At 39.3% G+C, this 18,728-nt stretch overlaps 1 protein-coding gene across 9 annotated transcripts in view; it reads left to right on the top strand.

The window, feature by feature from the left end:
- Nucleotides 1-7,121, top strand: part of zbtb7c (zinc finger and BTB domain containing 7C) — a 221,183-nt gene extending 214,062 nt beyond the window's left edge. For all 9 annotated transcript variants that reach the window (XM_072574763.1, XM_072574739.1, XM_072574802.1 and 6 more), the window contains one exon: nt 5,690-7,121. In XM_072574763.1, the coding sequence (XP_072430864.1) occupies nt 5,690-6,326 (637 nt within the window). In that variant the 3' untranslated portion in view covers nt 6,327-7,121. The remainder of the gene's footprint in view (nt 1-5,689) is intronic.
- The last annotated feature ends 11,607 nt before the right edge of the window (nt 7,122-18,728 follow it).

The following is an 18,728-nucleotide window of genomic DNA, read 5'->3' on the forward strand; positions in this document are numbered from 1 at the left end:
GTATCCTGAGGCTGGGATCCCTGGTTCTAGATTCTCCAACCAGGGAAAACATACTGTCTGCATTCCAGTCTGTCTAAGCCTGTTAGAATTTTATACATTTCAATCATATCCCTTCTCATTCTATTGAATACAGCCCAATTGAACAAATCTCTCCTTGTATGACAGTCCTGCCACTCATGATATAGGCCTACTGAACCTTCTCTGCAGTATTTCTGTGGCAAATATATTCTCTCTTAGGAAGACAATACTCCAGATGCAGTATTACATAGGCCCTATGTAACTACAGTGAGACATCCCTACTTCAGAACTTAAATCTTCTTGCAATGACTTTGTCTAATCCTGCTACGGCTTTCCAAAAGTTCTACCCTTGTGCCTGTTATAATAGACTGTTATAACAGACCATGCCTCGGGGGCGGTGGGGGGGTGGGGGGGGAAGGTGGTGGAGGTTGAAGAGGAGAGTCCTTCATAGTAACCTCAGCCAGTAGTGGGAATTGAACCCACACTGCTGGCATTAATCAACATCGCAAGCTAGCCATCCAGCCAACTGGACTAACCAACCCCATATTTGAATATGATTAATTAATTAAATCTCAACTCTTGTTTGCTCTATTACTTTTAACTCCTAGGTATTTAGAAACTATTAGTAGAATGGTTGCGATCCTGCTGACTATACTATACACTACTACCACTACATTCCTTTTGGTTCACTAATTCAGCTGGCTTCTTGTACTATGGTCAATTAGCATATCCACCCTGCAGAACCCACTCTTATCCAAACAGCCTATTGGACAAGTGCAAAGGCTGAGGCTGTTGCAGTTCTGCTTCTGGGGCCCCTTATCTGCTGTCCCTAAACTGACCAGATCTGAGAGGAAATTTAAACCATAACGTTAATGTTACAGTGCTGAGAGTGGAAAAAAGGTTGGGTTTTTGCAAATGTCAACAATAATAAATGCAATCAAATGCATGTTGCATTCATTTTTCAGTGACTCCTGAAAACAAATCATGTCTTTAAGTGAGTGGTGCTCACCATTCATTTATGATGGCTAGGTGTTCCGAAGTTAGAATAGTAAAGTATAAAACAAATACAACTTTGAGTTAATAGACAATAGACAATAGAGAATAAGTGCAGGAGTAGGCCATTCTGCCCTTCGAGCCTGCACCACCATTCGTTATGATTATGGCTGATCATCCTCAATCAGTATCCTGTTCCTGCCTTATCTCCATAACCCATCTCCATAACCCTTGGTTCCACTATCCTTGAGAACTCTATCCAACTCTTTCTTAAACTAATCCAGAGACTGGGCCTCCACTGCCTTCTGGGGCAGAGCATTCCACACACTCACCACTCTCTGGGTGAAGAAGTTTCTCCTCATCTCTGTCCTAAATGGCCTACCCCTTATTTTTAAGTTGTGTCCTCTGGTTCGGCACTCACCCATCAGCGGAAACATGTTTCCTGCCTCCAGAGTGTCCAATCCTTTAATAATCTTATATGTCTCAATCAGATCCCCTCTCAGTCTTCTAAACTCAAGGGTATATAAGCCCAGTCGCTCCAATCTTTCAACATAAGATAGTCCCACCATTCCAGGAATTGACCTCGTGAGCCTACGCTGCACTCCCTCAATAGCCAGAATGTATTTCCTCAAATTTGGAGACCAGAACTGCACACAATATTCCAGGTGCGGTCTCACCAGGGCCCTGTACAGCTGCAGAAGAACCTCTTTGCTTCTATACTCAAGCCCTCTTGTTATGAAGGCCAGCATGCTATTAGCTTTCTTCACTACCTGTTGTACCTGCATGCTTGCCTTCATTGACTGGTGTACAAGAACACCCAGATCTCTTTGTGCTGCCCTTTACCTAACTTGACTCCATTTAGGTAGTAATCTGCCTTCCTGTTCTTGCCACCAAAGTGGATAACCATACATTTATCCACATTAAACTGCATCTGCCATGCATCTGTCCACTCACCTAACCTGTCCAGATCACCCTGTAATCTCCTAACATCCTCCTCACATTTCACCCTGCCACCCAGCTTTGTATCATCAGCAGATTTGCTAATGTTATTACTAATACCGTTTTCTATATCATTAATATATATTGTAAAAAGCTGCGGTCCCAGCACTGATCCCTGAGACACCCCACTGGTCACCACCTGCTGATTCGAAAGGGAGCAGTTTATCATGACTCTTTGTTTCCTATCAGCCAACCAATTCTCTATCCAATCTAGTACTTTGCCCCCAATACCATGCGCCCTAATTTTGCTCACTAACCTCCGATGTGGGACTTTATCAAAGGCTTTCTGAAAGTCCAGGTACACTACATCCACTGGATCTCCCTTGTCCATCTTCAGAGCTATATCCTCAAAAAATTCCAGAAGATTAGTCAAGCATGATTTCCCCTTCATAAATCCATGCTGACTCTGACCTATCCTGTTACTGCTATCCAGATATGTCATAATTTCATCCTTTATAATTGACTCCAACATCTTTCCCACCACTGAGGTTAGACTAACTGGTGTATAATTTCCTGCTTTCTCTCTCGCTCCTTTCTTAAAAAGTGGTACAACATTAGCCACCCTCCAATCCGCAGGAACTGATTCTGAATCTATTGAACTCTGGAAAATAATCACCAACGCATCCACGATTCCTAGAGCCACCTCCTTCAGTACTCTGGGATGTAGACCATCAGATCATGGGGACTTATCAGCCTTCAGACCTAACAGTCTCTCCAATACAAATTCTTGGCAAATATAAATTCCCTTCAGTTCAGGTCCTTCAGCCACTGTTACCTCTGGGAGATTGCTTGTGTCTTCCCCAGTGAACACAGATCTGAAGTACCAATTCAACTCTTCTGCTATTTCTTTGTCCCCCGTAATATATTCCCCTGTTTCTGTCTTCAAGGGCCCAATTTTAGTCTTAACCATTTTTTTGCTTTTCACATACCTAAAAAAGCTTTTACTGTCCTCCTTTATATTTTTGGCCAGTTTACCTTCAGACCTCATTTTTTCTCTGCGTATTTCCTTCTTAGTAATCCTCTGTTGTTCTTTAAAAGTTTCCCAGTCCTCTGTTTTCCCACTTATCTTTGCTATGTTATACTTTTTCTCTTTTAACTTTATATGTTTCTTAATATCCCTCGTCAGCCACGGCCACCCCTGCCTCCTCCTAGGATCTTTCTTCCTTTTTGGAATGAACTGATCCTGCATCTTCTGCACTGTACACAGAAATATCCACCATTGTTCCTCCACTGTCATCCCTGCTAAGGTATTGCACCATTGAACTTTGGCCAGCTCCTCCCTAATAGCTCTATAGTTCCCTTTATTCAACTGAAATATTGTCACTACTGATTATACCCTCTCCCTTTCAAATTGCAGATTGAAGCTTATTGTATTATGGTCACTACCTCATAATAGCTCCTTCACTTCGAGGTCCCTGATCAATTCTGGTTCGTTGCACAATACCAGATCCAGAATTGCCTTCTCTCTGGTGGGCTCCAGCACCAGCTGTTCTAAGAATCCATCTCGGAGGCACTCCACAAAGTCCCTTTCTTGAGGTCCAATACCATCCTGATTCTCCCAGTATACCTGCATGTTGAAATCCCCCATAACAACTGTAGTAACATCTTTGCGACTGGCCAATTTCAGCTCCTTATTCAACTTCCACCCTACATCTATACTACTGTTTGGGGGCCTGTAGATAACTCCCAAGAGGGTCCTTCTACCCTTAGAATTTCTCAGCTCTATCCATACTGACTCTACATCCCCTGATTCTAGGTCCCCCCGCGCAAGGGACTGACTATCATCCCTTACCAACATGGCCACCCCACCCCCTCTGCCCATCAGCCTGTCCTTACGATAGCATGTGTAGCCTTGAATATTCATTTCCCAGGCCCTGTCCACTTGAAGCCACGTCTCAGTTATCCCCACAATATCGTAGCTGCCAATTTCCAAAAGAGCCTCAAGCTCATCCATCTTATTTCTAATACTTCGTGCATTCATATATAGTATTTTTAATTTGTTACTGCCCTCACCCTTCCTACAAACCTCTATTTCACTCAACCTTACGGCATGATCCCTTTTTGTGTTTTCTGCTTCATTGATATCGTTGTCTTTCTTGACGTCCCTTGTTCTAACTTTCCCTTCAATTTCCTTCTTAAACATCCAGTTTGTCCCCTCCACCGCGCCCCCCCCCCCCACCAGCTATTTAGCTATTTAGTTTAAACACAGCTGTGTTGCAGTAGCAAACCTGCCTGCGGTTTTACATCAGTTGAAGCTTTGGGTGATACCTGCCTGTAATTGTACTTATTACAAAAAATACTGTAAAGAATTTTTCATTGAAGCTTACAAGTGTGAGATCTTTTCTGCTTTTGAGCATGCGCAAGCTTGATTGTTTTGACTGCTAAATACTTCCATTTGTGGCACTGCTAAGACTCCAGTTAGTGTTTTATTTTTGTTTGGGTTGCAAGCCACCAAATTTTAGCTTCCTTTGCCAAAAGCAGAATTAATCACCTTTCTTCCCCAACATATTTCCCCCAGCCCAGCCGCAGTTTAGAATGATGCAGGGATTCAATTGCCTCACCAGCTGAGGTCACCATTGGAAGTCCTGCCTTCTCAACCTTTCCTGAGATAACTAATGACCTTCAGGTTAAACTCACTATCAGTTGTCTTTCTATCTGACAGTGTGGCAGAATGACGAGTTTGCCTTTTATGATATAATTTTATATCTATCATGTAGACTGGACTGTTTCCTCTACTGAATGCAGGTCATTGATCTATTGCTGCTTCCCTAAAGTTGAAATGGCATTTACATTTTGTTTCCTCCAAAGGGACACCCAAATATTGGAATATCTTCATTTTAACTATTCCAAGTGATGCTTCTGAATTGCAATAACACATACCAGTCCTCAATAAAGTTCACAAATAGACTTCAGTCAAATTTGGAGACTGCCAACTTTTTGGATTACTGGCTTTTACCTCTTGTCAGTGAACTTTTTTTCGGTAATGAAGATAATTTGGTTGGTAGGACTTTGACTTTTAGATGAGAAGGTTGATGGTTAGAGCCCCATGAAACTTGAGTACATAATTAAGCTGGTCGTCCAGTACACACTGAAGAACTACTGTACCCTTCTTTGAATAAAACCCAAGACTAAATCCTCATCTGCCACTTCCAGTTGTTCTTGTAGATGCTAAATTTCATTTGCACTGTTCAAAGAAGAACAGTAGGTTGCTTCTGTGCATTGCCTTGACCTTTCATTAGGATTTTGCTTGTGCAGAGTAGATGTTAGTTTTGGGTACAGTACATTAACCTGACCTTTGGGATTTAGACCATATTCTTCTCTGATAAAAGTAAGATGCTCAAACTATTTGCGACAGTACCAACTTATACAACTCAAAATTGAAGGGAATAAATTTTTAACACTCATCAGTAGAAATGTGCTGAGCGAAACACTTTAGAACCCTATGTTCTTCAGATCATTTTGATGAGTATCCAATTCTGCTCAGTATCCAATGTGAAAAGCTTTTCAGTTTGACTTACTGGACAGCAATTGGTGGGGGAGGAGCTCTCTCACAAGGATTGAAGATACTGTAGAAGCGTATAGCTATCTAAGCTAAAATAATTTTGCTCAGTCAACACAGACCATGTTCTAATACACTGCATTTCCCTCTGTGATGTCATGTTATTTCCTCTGTTTTCAGACAAGACAAGCTAAAGATTCACATGCGCAAGCATACCGGGGAGAGACCATACACATGTATTCATTGCAATGCCAGGTTTGTGCACAACTATGACTTAAAGAATCACTTACGGATACACACAGGAATCCGTCCATACCAATGTGTACATTGCTACAAGAGTTTCACTCGTTCTGACCACCTGCACAGACACATCAAGAGGCAGAGTTGTCGCCTGCCAAGACCTCGTCGGGGCCGCAGACCTGCTACCTGGCACTCTGCTAGCCTCCTCTATGCACAGGGTGGCCCATCTCAGAGCACACATTCCAATGAAAATAGTACCAGTATCCCACCAAGACAAGAGGATAGGCTTCTAAATGCAAACAAGTTCGATCCAGGCAACACAGGGAAGAACTTCCATGGAAATGTTCAAAATTCCAAGATCTTCTTGAATGAAGCAGCAGTAAAGGAAAGAGAAAACCCCACACCTAGTATGTTGAATGGAAACCATATCATAGATGAAAGGGACAGAAGCATCTTTGCTTTTACCCTATCTCACAACAATACTTTTTCTCATCTACCCCAACAATACTATTCAACAAGTGATCCCTGGGGCATGCAATTTAACCCTACGCCATCGATTCAGGAGGCAAGTAATTAAAGAAATAAAAGGGTGACAAAAATGATAATTATTGACTTGCACAAAGAAATGTCATTCTATAGTTTGATGTGTACTTTCTGAAGATGAAAATGAAACTAAATCCACATTGAACTTTACGTGTTAAATTTGTATTAATAGCTTTGGATAAATAATTTTACAGACCATTGAATGATCTTGAAGTTGATCTATTATATAAAGTAAATGTATTTAAACAAAACAAAATCCAAAGAAGTTGCGTACTGTAGCCTACACAAACTTGAAATAGTTTTCCTTTGCTGATGTTTTGTGGGAGAAGTGTTGTAATTATTTTTCTACTATAATGTACTTCTTATGACTCCTTTTTCTTCAGTAACTCTGACAAGTTTGCTTGGGCATTAAAAAGGGTAACAACATTAGCCCAGTTATTGAAGTAAATATCAAGGTTTTCTCATTGGTGTATCATTGGTTAAGTTACTAGATTTGTGTTTGGTTTTATTTATTTAACTAAAAATACCCACAGGTTAGTCAGAAATTTGTAAATGAAGGAATTGGATTATTTCTGATTATAAATGGCTAATATTTGAACATTTTATTGTATTTCTATATGTATGCACCTGTGCAAATATCTTCTCCCTTTTCCACTGTAGGGGAACTATACTTTGTAATTTAAATTAATATTTAATCTCATTACTACAATCACTAAAATGGTGTATTTTGAACTCGTATTTTTCAAAACTGTGGATAATAAGAACAAGATTTAGCCAGTCAGCTGTTTAGCCTGGTGTAACTGTTCAATTAAATCATGGCTGATCTCCACCTTGACTCCATTTTACTGCCTTTGTTCTACGTATCTTGATATCATTCCCCAGCAAAGATTTATTGCTCTCAGTATTGAAAAGATCAGTTGAGCCAGTGTCCATTTAGTTGGAGCTGATTACAGGTTTCCACCACATGATGTGTGACTAGCGTTTTTGATGTCACTTTTTACATGCCCTTAAGCTAATCTTAAGATTATTCCATCCTGCTCTGCATTTCCTCACCCAAGGGAAGTTAGTCTCTATGAACAGTATTAAATCCTTTAATTATATTAGATCATTCTGGAAAAATTAAAATTTCAAGACAGTATAAGCCACATTTAAGCAAACTCTCCTAATAATTCAACCCTCTAAATCCTGGAATCACGTGTGCAATTTTGGTCTCCTTTTCTGAGGAAGGATGCTCTTGCTCTAAGGGAGTGCAGTGGAGGTTTACCAGGCTGATTCTAGGAATGCTGGGACTGGCATATGAGGAGAGATTGACTAGGTTAGAACGGTTTAAACTGGAGTTCAGATGAATGAAGGGAGATCTCATAGAGACTTATAAAATTCTAACAGGACTACATGCAAGGAGGATGTTCCCAATGTCCAGAACTAAGGATCACAGTCTGAGGATTCAGGGTGGACCATTTAGGACAGAGATGAGGGGACATTTCTTCACCCAAAGAGTGGCGAGCCTTTGGAATTCATTAACACATGAGGTAGTTGATGCCAAAACATTTAATGTATTCAAGAGGCGGCTAGATATTCCACTTGGGGTGAATCGGATCAAAGGTTATTGGAAAAAAGCACGATTAGGTTACTGAGTTGGACAATCAGCCATGATCGTGATGAATGGCAGAGCAGGCTCGAAGGGCCAAATGGCCTACTCCTGCTCCTCTCTTCTGTGTTTCTATTTTTCTATTCTGGTGAATGTGAGCTGTTCTCCCTCCAAACACATCTTTCTTGACATTTTGTTAAAAGTGTGCCATTGAGACGAAGTTTAGAGCTGTTACTGCTGAAAACAGAACAAAATTTCTAAACTTAAAGTCTTCACTTACAGAATGTTTTGTAAAGAATGTTATCCACACACACAGCAATATGAAGGCTGATGGAGACCTCATTTTATAGTTGCTGGAGCCAAGCTCTAGGATGGTCAACCACCAACCTTTATCTATCTTCCTATGACAATTACATCATTTTATTTTTTGCTGCCTCTTTCTCTATCACAGTCTTTATCTTGGTTTTCATCAGGTGCCATGAATTCAACATTTTGAAAGCTTACTGTCTTGTGGTACTAATCAATGAAAGGTTCTGCAGTACAGTTTCAGTGCATAACACAACTTTATCTTTTTCTGTACTTTTAAATAGATAAACATATAGTTGTCCACCAGATAGACGTATCCATTTAAAGGTTAGCACTTACTAAACTATCCTAACAGTCAAGAATCAATCTTCTATATTTGACTGCGTTTATGACATTCTCCAAATGCTACCAGTTTCAGTACATTTCTTGAACTATCTTTTAGTTGTAAAATTGTGTCTTTAATTCAAAATGCAAGATAAACATAACTCCACCTAACAGTTTCTCTAACAGTCACTGACCAAAACTGAATGCAGTCCTCCAAGTAGAGTTAAGGCTCTGTACAGCTCATTTATGAATTCCATGACTTTAAGATAATTACACACCTTTTATTTACATTTTGATTACTTTTTTGTATACATGCAAGATTTTGTTATTTGTTCCTTTATGGGAAATTCCTTTATGCTACGTTTCTCACCATTAAGAACAATTCTGATGTGCTTTTCTACATGTGGATGAGCTCACACTGCCCGCATTGAACTTCGTCTGTCACAGTCTGCTTATTGATCTAACCAAACCTTTGTAATGTATTGCTGCCTATCACAATTTACTCTGCCTAAAATAATGAATATAATGCTTACAAGAATGGAACTCTAAGCAAGTGTTCTTCATTTTAGTTTTAAGACTCAGTTTGACTGTTTATTTGTATGAAAGTGCAATATCACATTTCTAATTCCCAATGATTTGAGAAAAATTTGGAGAACATTCAGAGAAAGAGATTGCGAGTGTTACCACGTACAAAATGAACATGACGGTTTTTGTGATTCATGTGTGGACACTACACAATGGATCATAGAATGCTATGGTACAAAAGGAAGTGACTTGGCCTTTCAAGCCTCTGACAAGACTTCATCACATAACAACTAGAGAACCTCAGGCTTTTAACGCTCCTATGCTGTTTTGACAGTCCTTTTTTATGTAACTATGTAATTCACTTTTTGAAGAATTTCTGGATATTGCTTCAGGAATAGTTTGTGACAAGAATTCTAATTTCCAATCATTCTCTGTGCAAGAGTACTTTCTGTAATAGTGTTATCCTTCATGTGAATCATATCTCCTCATAATGCTTGTGAATAGATCCCTTGACGGTAATAGGAAGTGCAGAATTTGAAATATACCCCCTCCTTCATTTCTCCAACTATACTCTCAAAGATGTTTTTGCACTCTTCCAATACATTATTTTTCTTTACTCCTAGCTCCTGAAATAAAATCTTCCTAAAAAAAAAAAAAATTATCGAATTATTCTGAAACTCCTTCCCTAACAGCACAGTGAATGTTATTAGATAAGGATACCAATGTGCAAGAGTGGCTCACCACCACATTTTCAAGAAATAGAAACATAGAGAATAAGAGCAGGTATAGGCCCTTCAACCCTGCTCTGTCATTCAATGTGATCATGGCTAATCATCCAACTCAGTACTCTATTCATTATTTCTCCCCATCTCCTTTATCCCTTTAACCTGAAGAACTGTATTTAACTCCTTGAAAACATTCAATGTTTTGGCTTCAACTGTTTTCAGTGGCAGAGAATTTCACAGGCTCATCACTCTCTGGCTAAAGACATTTCTCCTTATCTCAGTCAAAAATGGCCTACACCAAATCCCAAAACTGTGACCCCAGCTCTGGGCTCCTCAGTCATTGGAGACATTCTTCCTGCCTTTATCATGTCTAGTTCTGTTAGAATGTTTCTAGGTTTCTATGAGATAAACAATAAAATGTCAATCTTGCTATTAATGGGAGCAATAACAAGAATAGGCCATTCAGCCCATCAAACTTGTTCAGCCACTTAGTATGATCATGGCTGATGCTCACATCCAATGAAGAAAAATTGTCAAACTCAGACCAAAATGTAACATGTAAGATGCTTGTTCCTATCTAACAATAACTGCCCTTATTAAAAACAGAAAACTTCCTACATTGGCTATCCATAATGATTACACAGTGATCTCCGTGATGCAAAGCCAGAGATCTCCAAAAGGGAATAATTTACAATCCTGTGAACATGAACATCTAAGTTATAATGTCTTTTTATTAATTATGGTTGTCCTGAAAAGCTTATAAATTTGGAAATTCTTTTATCCAAAGATTTCAATACATGTCAATATTTTAAACATATTTGGAGGTGCTGGTGTTGGAATGGGATGGACAAAGTTGAAAATCACACAACACCAGGTTATAGTCCAACAGGTTCCTCTTATGAACAGTTGCGGGCTCAACACTGACCCCTGGCACCCCGCCCACCACAGAAACACCCATTTATCCCAACTCTCTGTTTTCTATTGGTTAACCAGTCCTCTATCCATGCTAATACATTCCCTTTCACTCCATGTATTACCTTATGCATGAGTCTTTTATGCAGCAGCTTATTGAAAGCCTTCTGGAAATCCAAGAATACATCAGCCACCTGTTACCCTCCATCCACCGCGCTTGTTACATCCTCAAAGAATTCCAGTCAGTTTATCAAACACAACCTTCCCTTCCTGAATCTATGCTGCATCTGCCTAATGGAACTCTTTCTATGCAGATGTCTCACTATTTCTTCTTTAATGATAGTCTCCAGCATTTTCCTGACTACAGATGTTAAGCTAACTGGCCTATAGTTACCAGCCTTTTGGGGTGGTAAAATTCAGAATGCTTTTCACATAAGAGGTGAGGAGCTCGATGTTGGGCAGCCCATTATCTGTCTTGAATCTGTCTGCCCTATTGTATGCTCCTTCTTTCCTTAAATGAAAGAGAAGCAGGTATTTACAGAAATTAAAGTGGGTGGCACTGCTGTTACTTGTGTTGCAAGTGAGCAGGTGCCCTGAGTGAGTGAGTAGGCAGCTCTGAGGGCACAAAGGATTAGTGGTGTCAGATTTAAGGTTGGTGATAGGGAATGAGGGGAAGTGTTGCAGGCATAAATAAGTGTGGTAGAGCATGAACCTTAATAGGAGGTGAGTAAAGTAGCAGAGATAAAATGAGTGTGAGGTAATCAGAGAGAAGATGGTGGCGGAGTGGAGAAGGTTGGTGAACTTCCTCCTATATTGCCTTCGTGAGACAGCAATGAGCTGGGTGGCAACCTTAAACCAGACTGGTATGGTCTGGTGTTGTGGCTTTCACTCCTAAGTGCTGGGGAAACAGGATGTCCCTCATGTGCACCATTTCATCCAGCAGAACCTCCAGGTCATGGCCTGCACAGTGGGACACTGATTCCCCTGACTGCCATGTCCAGGGCAAATGTCAGGAATGCAGCTCTGACTGACAATAGCTTAACTGGATACACAATGGGCTTTTAAAGATGGCATGGATGCAAGAGATGATGAGGAATTCCAGGATATCTGTTGAGTGACAAGTTGTTCTGGAAATGGCACTTGGTAAGATGGGTCCAGAATGTAGAAACAGAGTAGGTGAGTTTGTAAAATATGCCTGGAAGGATAACAGAGGCAGGAAACCTCATAATCTATAAAAAGTATGTGGATGAGCACTTGAATGTTATAACATTCAAAGCTATGGCCAATTGCTGACAAATGGGAGTAGTGTAGATAGGTCAGTGCAGACTTGATGAGCTGAAGATCCTCTTCTGTGCTGTATGACAGTCTATGGCAAGAACACACACTTGGCTTTATGATTAAAGACCCACCAAAAACTCAATTGAACTTGGACTTACGCAGAAAGGAAAGGCTGACCCTATAATAGCTTTTACTACAAATGAAAAACATTTGTCTCAATTAGGCTGTTTATTTGCAATATATTTGCTTGACTTTTTCACTAAATTGCTCAGTCCTTTCTCTCTCCAGAAATCTCATCTAGTGCCTCATAATATATAACTTGGTCCACAAGTTTGAGTGAAAAGATGTACCTGACCTTTCTTCTACTTTTCCAATCATAGACATATGTTCATTTCTACTTGATTCTTTTATCTTGTATCCTCTCATAATCTTAAAAATGGAATTGTTTTACATTAGAGTCTACTTTCCAAACGAAAGTGAAATTCCTTTATCTTTTACCTCATAATTAAAATTCCTTATATTTGGAATAATCATCATAGCTCAATTTTATTCTTGAAGCTTTCAAAAACTACTTGAAGCTATGCTTGCTCAAGTCTCATGCTTTAAATCTCAATTGTAATCTGTCAAATCACATATGAATGAGGGAGTAGGGGCTTCTAGATGTGGTACTAATCAAGTCGAGCGCTTTATTCTAGATGGTGTCAAGCTTCTTGAGTGTTGCTGGAGTTGTGTTCATCCAGGCAAATGGGGAATATTCCATCACATTCCTGACTACTCGCTGAAATATTCCTAGCTTCTGATTTGCTCTTGTAGCCACTGTATTTATCTGGCAAATCTAGATTCTGGTCAGTGGTAACCCTCAGGATGTTGATAATTAGGAATTCAGTGAGGGTAAAACCATTCAATCTCAAGTAGCAACGATTAGGTTGTTTCTTCTCTCCGACCAACACCAGTATGTACCATTTATGAGATGCACAAATTCATTAAAGATTCTTAGACACCACCATTCAAACGCACAACCACTTCCTAGAAGGTCATGGTGGCAGATACATGGGAACACCTTCACCTGCAAGTTTCTCTCCAAGCCATTCACCATCCTGACTTGGAAATTTGTTGCCGTACCTTCAGTGTCACTGGGTCAAAATCCTGGAACTCCCTTGTGCCATTATGGATCAATGTGGACTGCAGCGGTTCAAAAATGCAGCTCAACACCACTTTCTCAAGGGAAACTAAGGAACAGTAATAAATGTTGGCTAGCAGTGAAGCCCATGTCCTACAAATGAATAAAAAGCTCAAACCTTTCAATTGTATTGATGATGAAACTAAGAATTTGCTGTCGGTACCTCACAGAAACTGTCAGCCTTTTCTGGAGTTTGCAGATAAACACAGAGGTCTGAGAATTACTGTCAATTATTTATTTCTTTCCACAGGATGCACTATTGATGTATTTATAAACGGCAGTCAATTCAAAATTACTGAGTTAAAGAAAACTTACTCTTTTAATGCTATTGTTTCACCGTAAAATCTCTTCAAATGGTATTCCTTGTTAAACGAGATGCTACCATGTTTTTTAATGGTGTGTTAAGTTCATATTTCCTGCAGAACACCCTCTCTGAACCTGAAATCCAATTTTATATTTGTGAAGACATTTTCATTGTAATTTAAAGGAAATAGTAAAATATTGTTTACAATATTTCATCTTTAACCTTAATTCTATTTCATTCACTTTGCTGCTGTAACATTTATAATTAAAAGTAAAATTTCAGGCTTCAGGTCACTATCTGTGAGAATACTATATGACTTACCTTGCTTAATGACATCACTTTTGATCCAAACCTGGAGATTCTCTTGGCAAGGTACCAGACTTAAACTAATGTTGGGCAAAGGAAAATCAATGTCAAAGAGATGAATCGACTTTTTATGGGCAGCTTCCTTAAAGTTTAGAAGTGGATGCTATATCTTTGTCACTGAACACAATATCCAGCCCAATGTCATTGGAGGAGGGTAGTTCAACATTCAGCTAACAAAACTGTAGTTTCAAATTTGTTCCAAAAAATCCCTTTAGAATAGTGATGTTTTACTGAATGGACACTGTCAATAGTTTTTAGTCAAACTGTTCAAATATATAATTACACCTCTGAGAGATGAGACTTGAATCCAGGTCTTCTCCCATAGAGGTAAGTGATACTATCACTACACCACAAGAATTCTGAGAGGTTGTTTGTATTCTTAATTTATTTGTTCTTTCATGTGGACATTCATATGGCAAAGCCAGCATTTGTTACCAATTCCTAAATCATGTCCCCTATTTTTTCCAGTTTTTTTTCCATCACGCCCATCACTTTTCTCTTGAAGTGCTCCCTTAATTGAATGTATGTTCTTGGATTTTCATGCCAGAACTTCTTTCAGTTACATAGAATCACATAATATATACAACACATAAACGTGCCATTCAGCCCAATCAGTCAGTGTATATGGTCCATTTCTGCCTCCTCTCACACCCAGAATCTACACCTCTAAACTAGTACCTGACTGTCAAAATCTCAATCTAACATTTATTTGCCCTAAATTCAAGTAAATGGAATAAATCCAAAGCCAAATGAGGGGATACCACTTAGTTTGCAAAACATTGTTATGTGAAAGATCAAACACTCCACCAGAACGCAGCTGAGGCTACAAACAATTGGATAGTGGCATCGAATAGTAAACTAACAATCTGTGAATTTACTCTAATTAAACAGTTACTCCAATGGACCAATAACAAAACCAACAAAGATGTTATTTTTGTGTGAACACTCAACATAAACTGAACTTTGACAGACCTTTATGCCTTCTATAAGAACATAATAAAATAGGAATATGAGAAGACCATTTGGCCCCTTGAGTCTGTTCCAACATTCAATATGATCATGACTGACTTGACACACATTCACATTCACTTTCCTGCCCTTTTGCCATAACCCTAGATTCCCCTACTGATCAAGAATCTATCTATCTATTTTAGCCCAAATATACACAAGGGCACTGCCCCTCCCCCACCCCCACCCCCACCCCCACCCCATTAGCTCTCTGTAGCAAGGAATTCCAAAATCTCTGAGAGAAGAATTTCTCATCTCAGTTTTTAATTGGTGCTTCTTTATTCTGAAACTATGCCCTCGGATCCTGGACTCTCCCATGAGATAAAACATCCTTTTCTTTATTTACCCTGTCAAGCCCCCAATAATCCTATATGTTCCAATGAGATCATCTCTAACACTTGTGAACTCCAATGAGTAGAGTCCAATTTGATTACCCTTTGCTCATAAGGCAATACCTCCACATCAGGGATCATCCTAGTTAATGTTATCTGAACATGAAACAATACCTTTTTAAATAAAACTGTTCACAGCACTCCAGCATCTTATACTTCCTAACTTTTGTACTCCAGACCCTTAGATATAAAAGTAGAGAGGCAGGAGGCTGGGAGAATACAGCAAGCCAGGCAGCATCGGGAGGTGCAGAAGTTGACATTTTGTGTGTAACCTTTCTTCAGGACTAGGGATGGAATGGCAGATGAAGGGTTTAGCAGGGCAGGGTGGTGAAGTGGGGACAGGTAGAGCTGGTTAGTCAATGGGAGGAATGAATCCGGTTGGTGGCAGGGAGGAAATGAAGGGAGGAGGAGGGACTGGGAAGGGAGTCAAGGATGGGAAGGGAGGTTATTTGAAATTGGAGAACTCAATGTTAAGTCCTCCGGGCTGTAGGCTGTCCAGGAGGAAGATGAGGTGTCATTCCTCCAATTTGCTGTTTGGTTTATTATGGCAATGGAGAAGGCCAAGGACAGTCATGTCAGAAAGGGAATGGGAAGTGGAATGAAAATGGGTGGTGACTGTGAGGTCTGGTCTCCTCCATTGCCACATGAACCAAACCACACATTACAGGATCAACAACCTGTTTGATTAAACTAGGTGTATTCATCCCTGCTACCAAGAGTAGGGAAAGTCCTTTGTCATCTATTTATCTGGATAAACACATTTATTGTATATTTTGATGATGTTTATTTGGTTTGACATTGATATTGATACATTTTTGTAACCTGTAAATACTTGAGTCAAACTATTATGATATCAGCTAATATATTGAATGAGTAATTAGGCATTTCAGTGAGTTGAAGTACAGAGTTAATTTTTAAAGAAAATTTTACTGTTCCTAGTTTCCCACCTCCTATCCTAAGAATTCTGACTCATAATAATGAACATAAGAACTCAGTCAGTAGGCAATTCAGTCCCTTGAGCTTACTGTGCCATTGGATGTGATCATGGCTGATTTCATCTCAGCCTCAACTCCACTTTCCTCCCACTCTTTCTATCCCTTCAATCTATTACTGTTTAAAACCTGTCTGCCTTGTTAATTTCACTCAGTGTCCTGGCATCTATCACACTCTGGAGTAGTGAATTCCACAGATTCATGATTCTTTGAAGAAAGTAATTCCTTCTCACCTCTGTTTTAAATCTGTTACCTCTTATCTAAAAACTGTGACTTGATCTGATAATCTTCCATTCTACTTTCTTTGTCACCCATGATTCCCTTACTGATTAAAAATGTCTACCTTAGCATTGAATATATTTAACAATGCAGTCTCTACAGACCTCTATTGGTGCAATGTTATGCAATCTTTCTCCAATTTAATATTTAAATAATATTCAGCTCCACTATTCTTTCTGCCAAATTGCATAACCTCACATTATATTCTAGCTCCCAATTCCAATCAATGGAATTTAAGCTTATTCACTTAACCTGTCTATTTGTGGCAACCTCACAATTGCATTCTGATCTATTTTTGTGTCATCTGCCAATCTGGCAATAATACATTCACTTCCTTTTCCAAGTCATTAATGTATATTGTAAATAATTGTTGTCCCTGCACTGATCCCTGTGACGCTACAGTAGTTACAGGTTGCCAACCTGAAAATGTCCCCCTTCCCCCAACTCTGTCTTCTATTAGTTAGTCAATCCTCTGTCCCTGTTTAAATGCTAATCTCAACACCATGAAGTCTTAGCTTAATCAAACAACTTTTGGAAATCCAAATATATCACCGACTAATATCACTTTATCTATCAGGCTTGTTAACTCCTCAAAGTATTCCTGACAATGTATGAAATATGACCAGCCTCCATGCATTTTCACCAGGCTGTTCATCCACAATGGTCAACACAGTTGTGTTTGATCCTATTGTCACCTGATATTTGCACATAACAATTGATGAGTAGCTTACCAGGAATGGAACATCAGTTGATTCAGTTGTCCTTTCATGCCCTAACCATTCCTGACACAATTAAAAGTAGGCAAAAGTAACCAACTCAAAAAGACCAGGAATTGGACATTTGGAAGAAAGAGAACATAAAGTTACTTTTATTGCAAGTTATTGACTATTGTTCAAAATTATTTGAGTTCTGAAGGGTCACTGGCCCCAAAACATTGACTCAGCTTTCTCTTCATAGACATTGCCATATCTGCTGAAGTTTCCAGAAATTTCTGTTTTTGTTCAAAGTTGTTACCTGATTTTATTCCAGGTCATGTTTCAGTTTATTTCTAAGCCCGTGATAGTTGAAGTAACTTTCACGACTTCATAAATTCCCTTTTGCTGAAATATCTCCATGGTGGCTCAGTGGTTAGCACTGCTGCCTCACAGCACCAGGGACCCATGTTCAATTCCCAACCTTGGGTGACTGTCTGTGTGGAGTTTGCATATTCTCCTCAGAGTGCTCCAGTTTCCTCCCACAATCCAATCCAAAGATGTGCAAGTTAGGTGAATTGGCCATGCTAAATTGCCCATGGTGTTCAGGGATGTGTAGGTAAGGTGTATTAGTCAGGGGTAAATGTAGAGTAATAGGATAGGGGAATGGGTCTGGGTGGGTTACTCTTTGGCGGGTTGAAGTGGACTTGTTGGGCCGAAGGTTCTGTTTCCACACTGTAGGGATTCTATGCTCTGTACTTACATGTTGGTAAACTGACCAAAGTCCATAGGGTCTCATATCTTGTTAATCCCTATCTATTTCAAAGTGATATATATATATAAATATGTGCAAATTATTGGCCCTTAGAAGCATTATAAACCATACCAATGGTCTGATTATTTTGCTCTTTATACCTAGTTGAATTTGCAAACAAAACATTTCAACATTCTATATGTATTTGATTAAGTTAGGGCATATCTTTATTATGCAAAATAAATATATTATCATTTTAAAACGAGGATAAATCAGTGCTGAATTTTAGGCCAGTAAATTGTGGTGGAAACATTATTTTTAAAATTTGTGAGTGTTGTTGTTTCAGCCAGCATTTATTACCCACCACTAATTAACAGAGGGCAGTTAAGAGTCAACCACATTACTGTGAATCTGGAGTTGTGTATAGGCCTGGTCAGGAGTGCTGGTAGATTTCCTTACCTATGGGACATTTGTGAACCAGATGGGTGTTTATGACAATCATGGCACCATTAAGCTACATTTTAATTCCAGGCTTTAAATTTTCACCATCTGCCATGATGGGATTTGAATCTTTCAAGAGTCATGCAGCATGGAAATGGAACTTTCGGTTCAACCAGTCCACACCAGCCATGAACTAGTCCCACCTACCTGCTGCAGTTCTAATTATTGGTTCAGTGACCTTACCACTATGCCAATGCCTCCTCAATTGCTTTTGTATTTATATTAATATTGTATCTGTTTACATAGAAGAGAGACTTATCCAAAAAGGAATTTCATGCAATTTGAAAAATATTTACTGTAGATCAGAAAA

The sequence above is a fragment of the Chiloscyllium punctatum genome, chromosome 1 (assembly GCF_047496795.1).
Source record: "Chiloscyllium punctatum isolate Juve2018m chromosome 1, sChiPun1.3, whole genome shotgun sequence".
Lineage (NCBI taxonomy): Eukaryota > Metazoa > Chordata > Chondrichthyes > Orectolobiformes > Hemiscylliidae > Chiloscyllium > Chiloscyllium punctatum.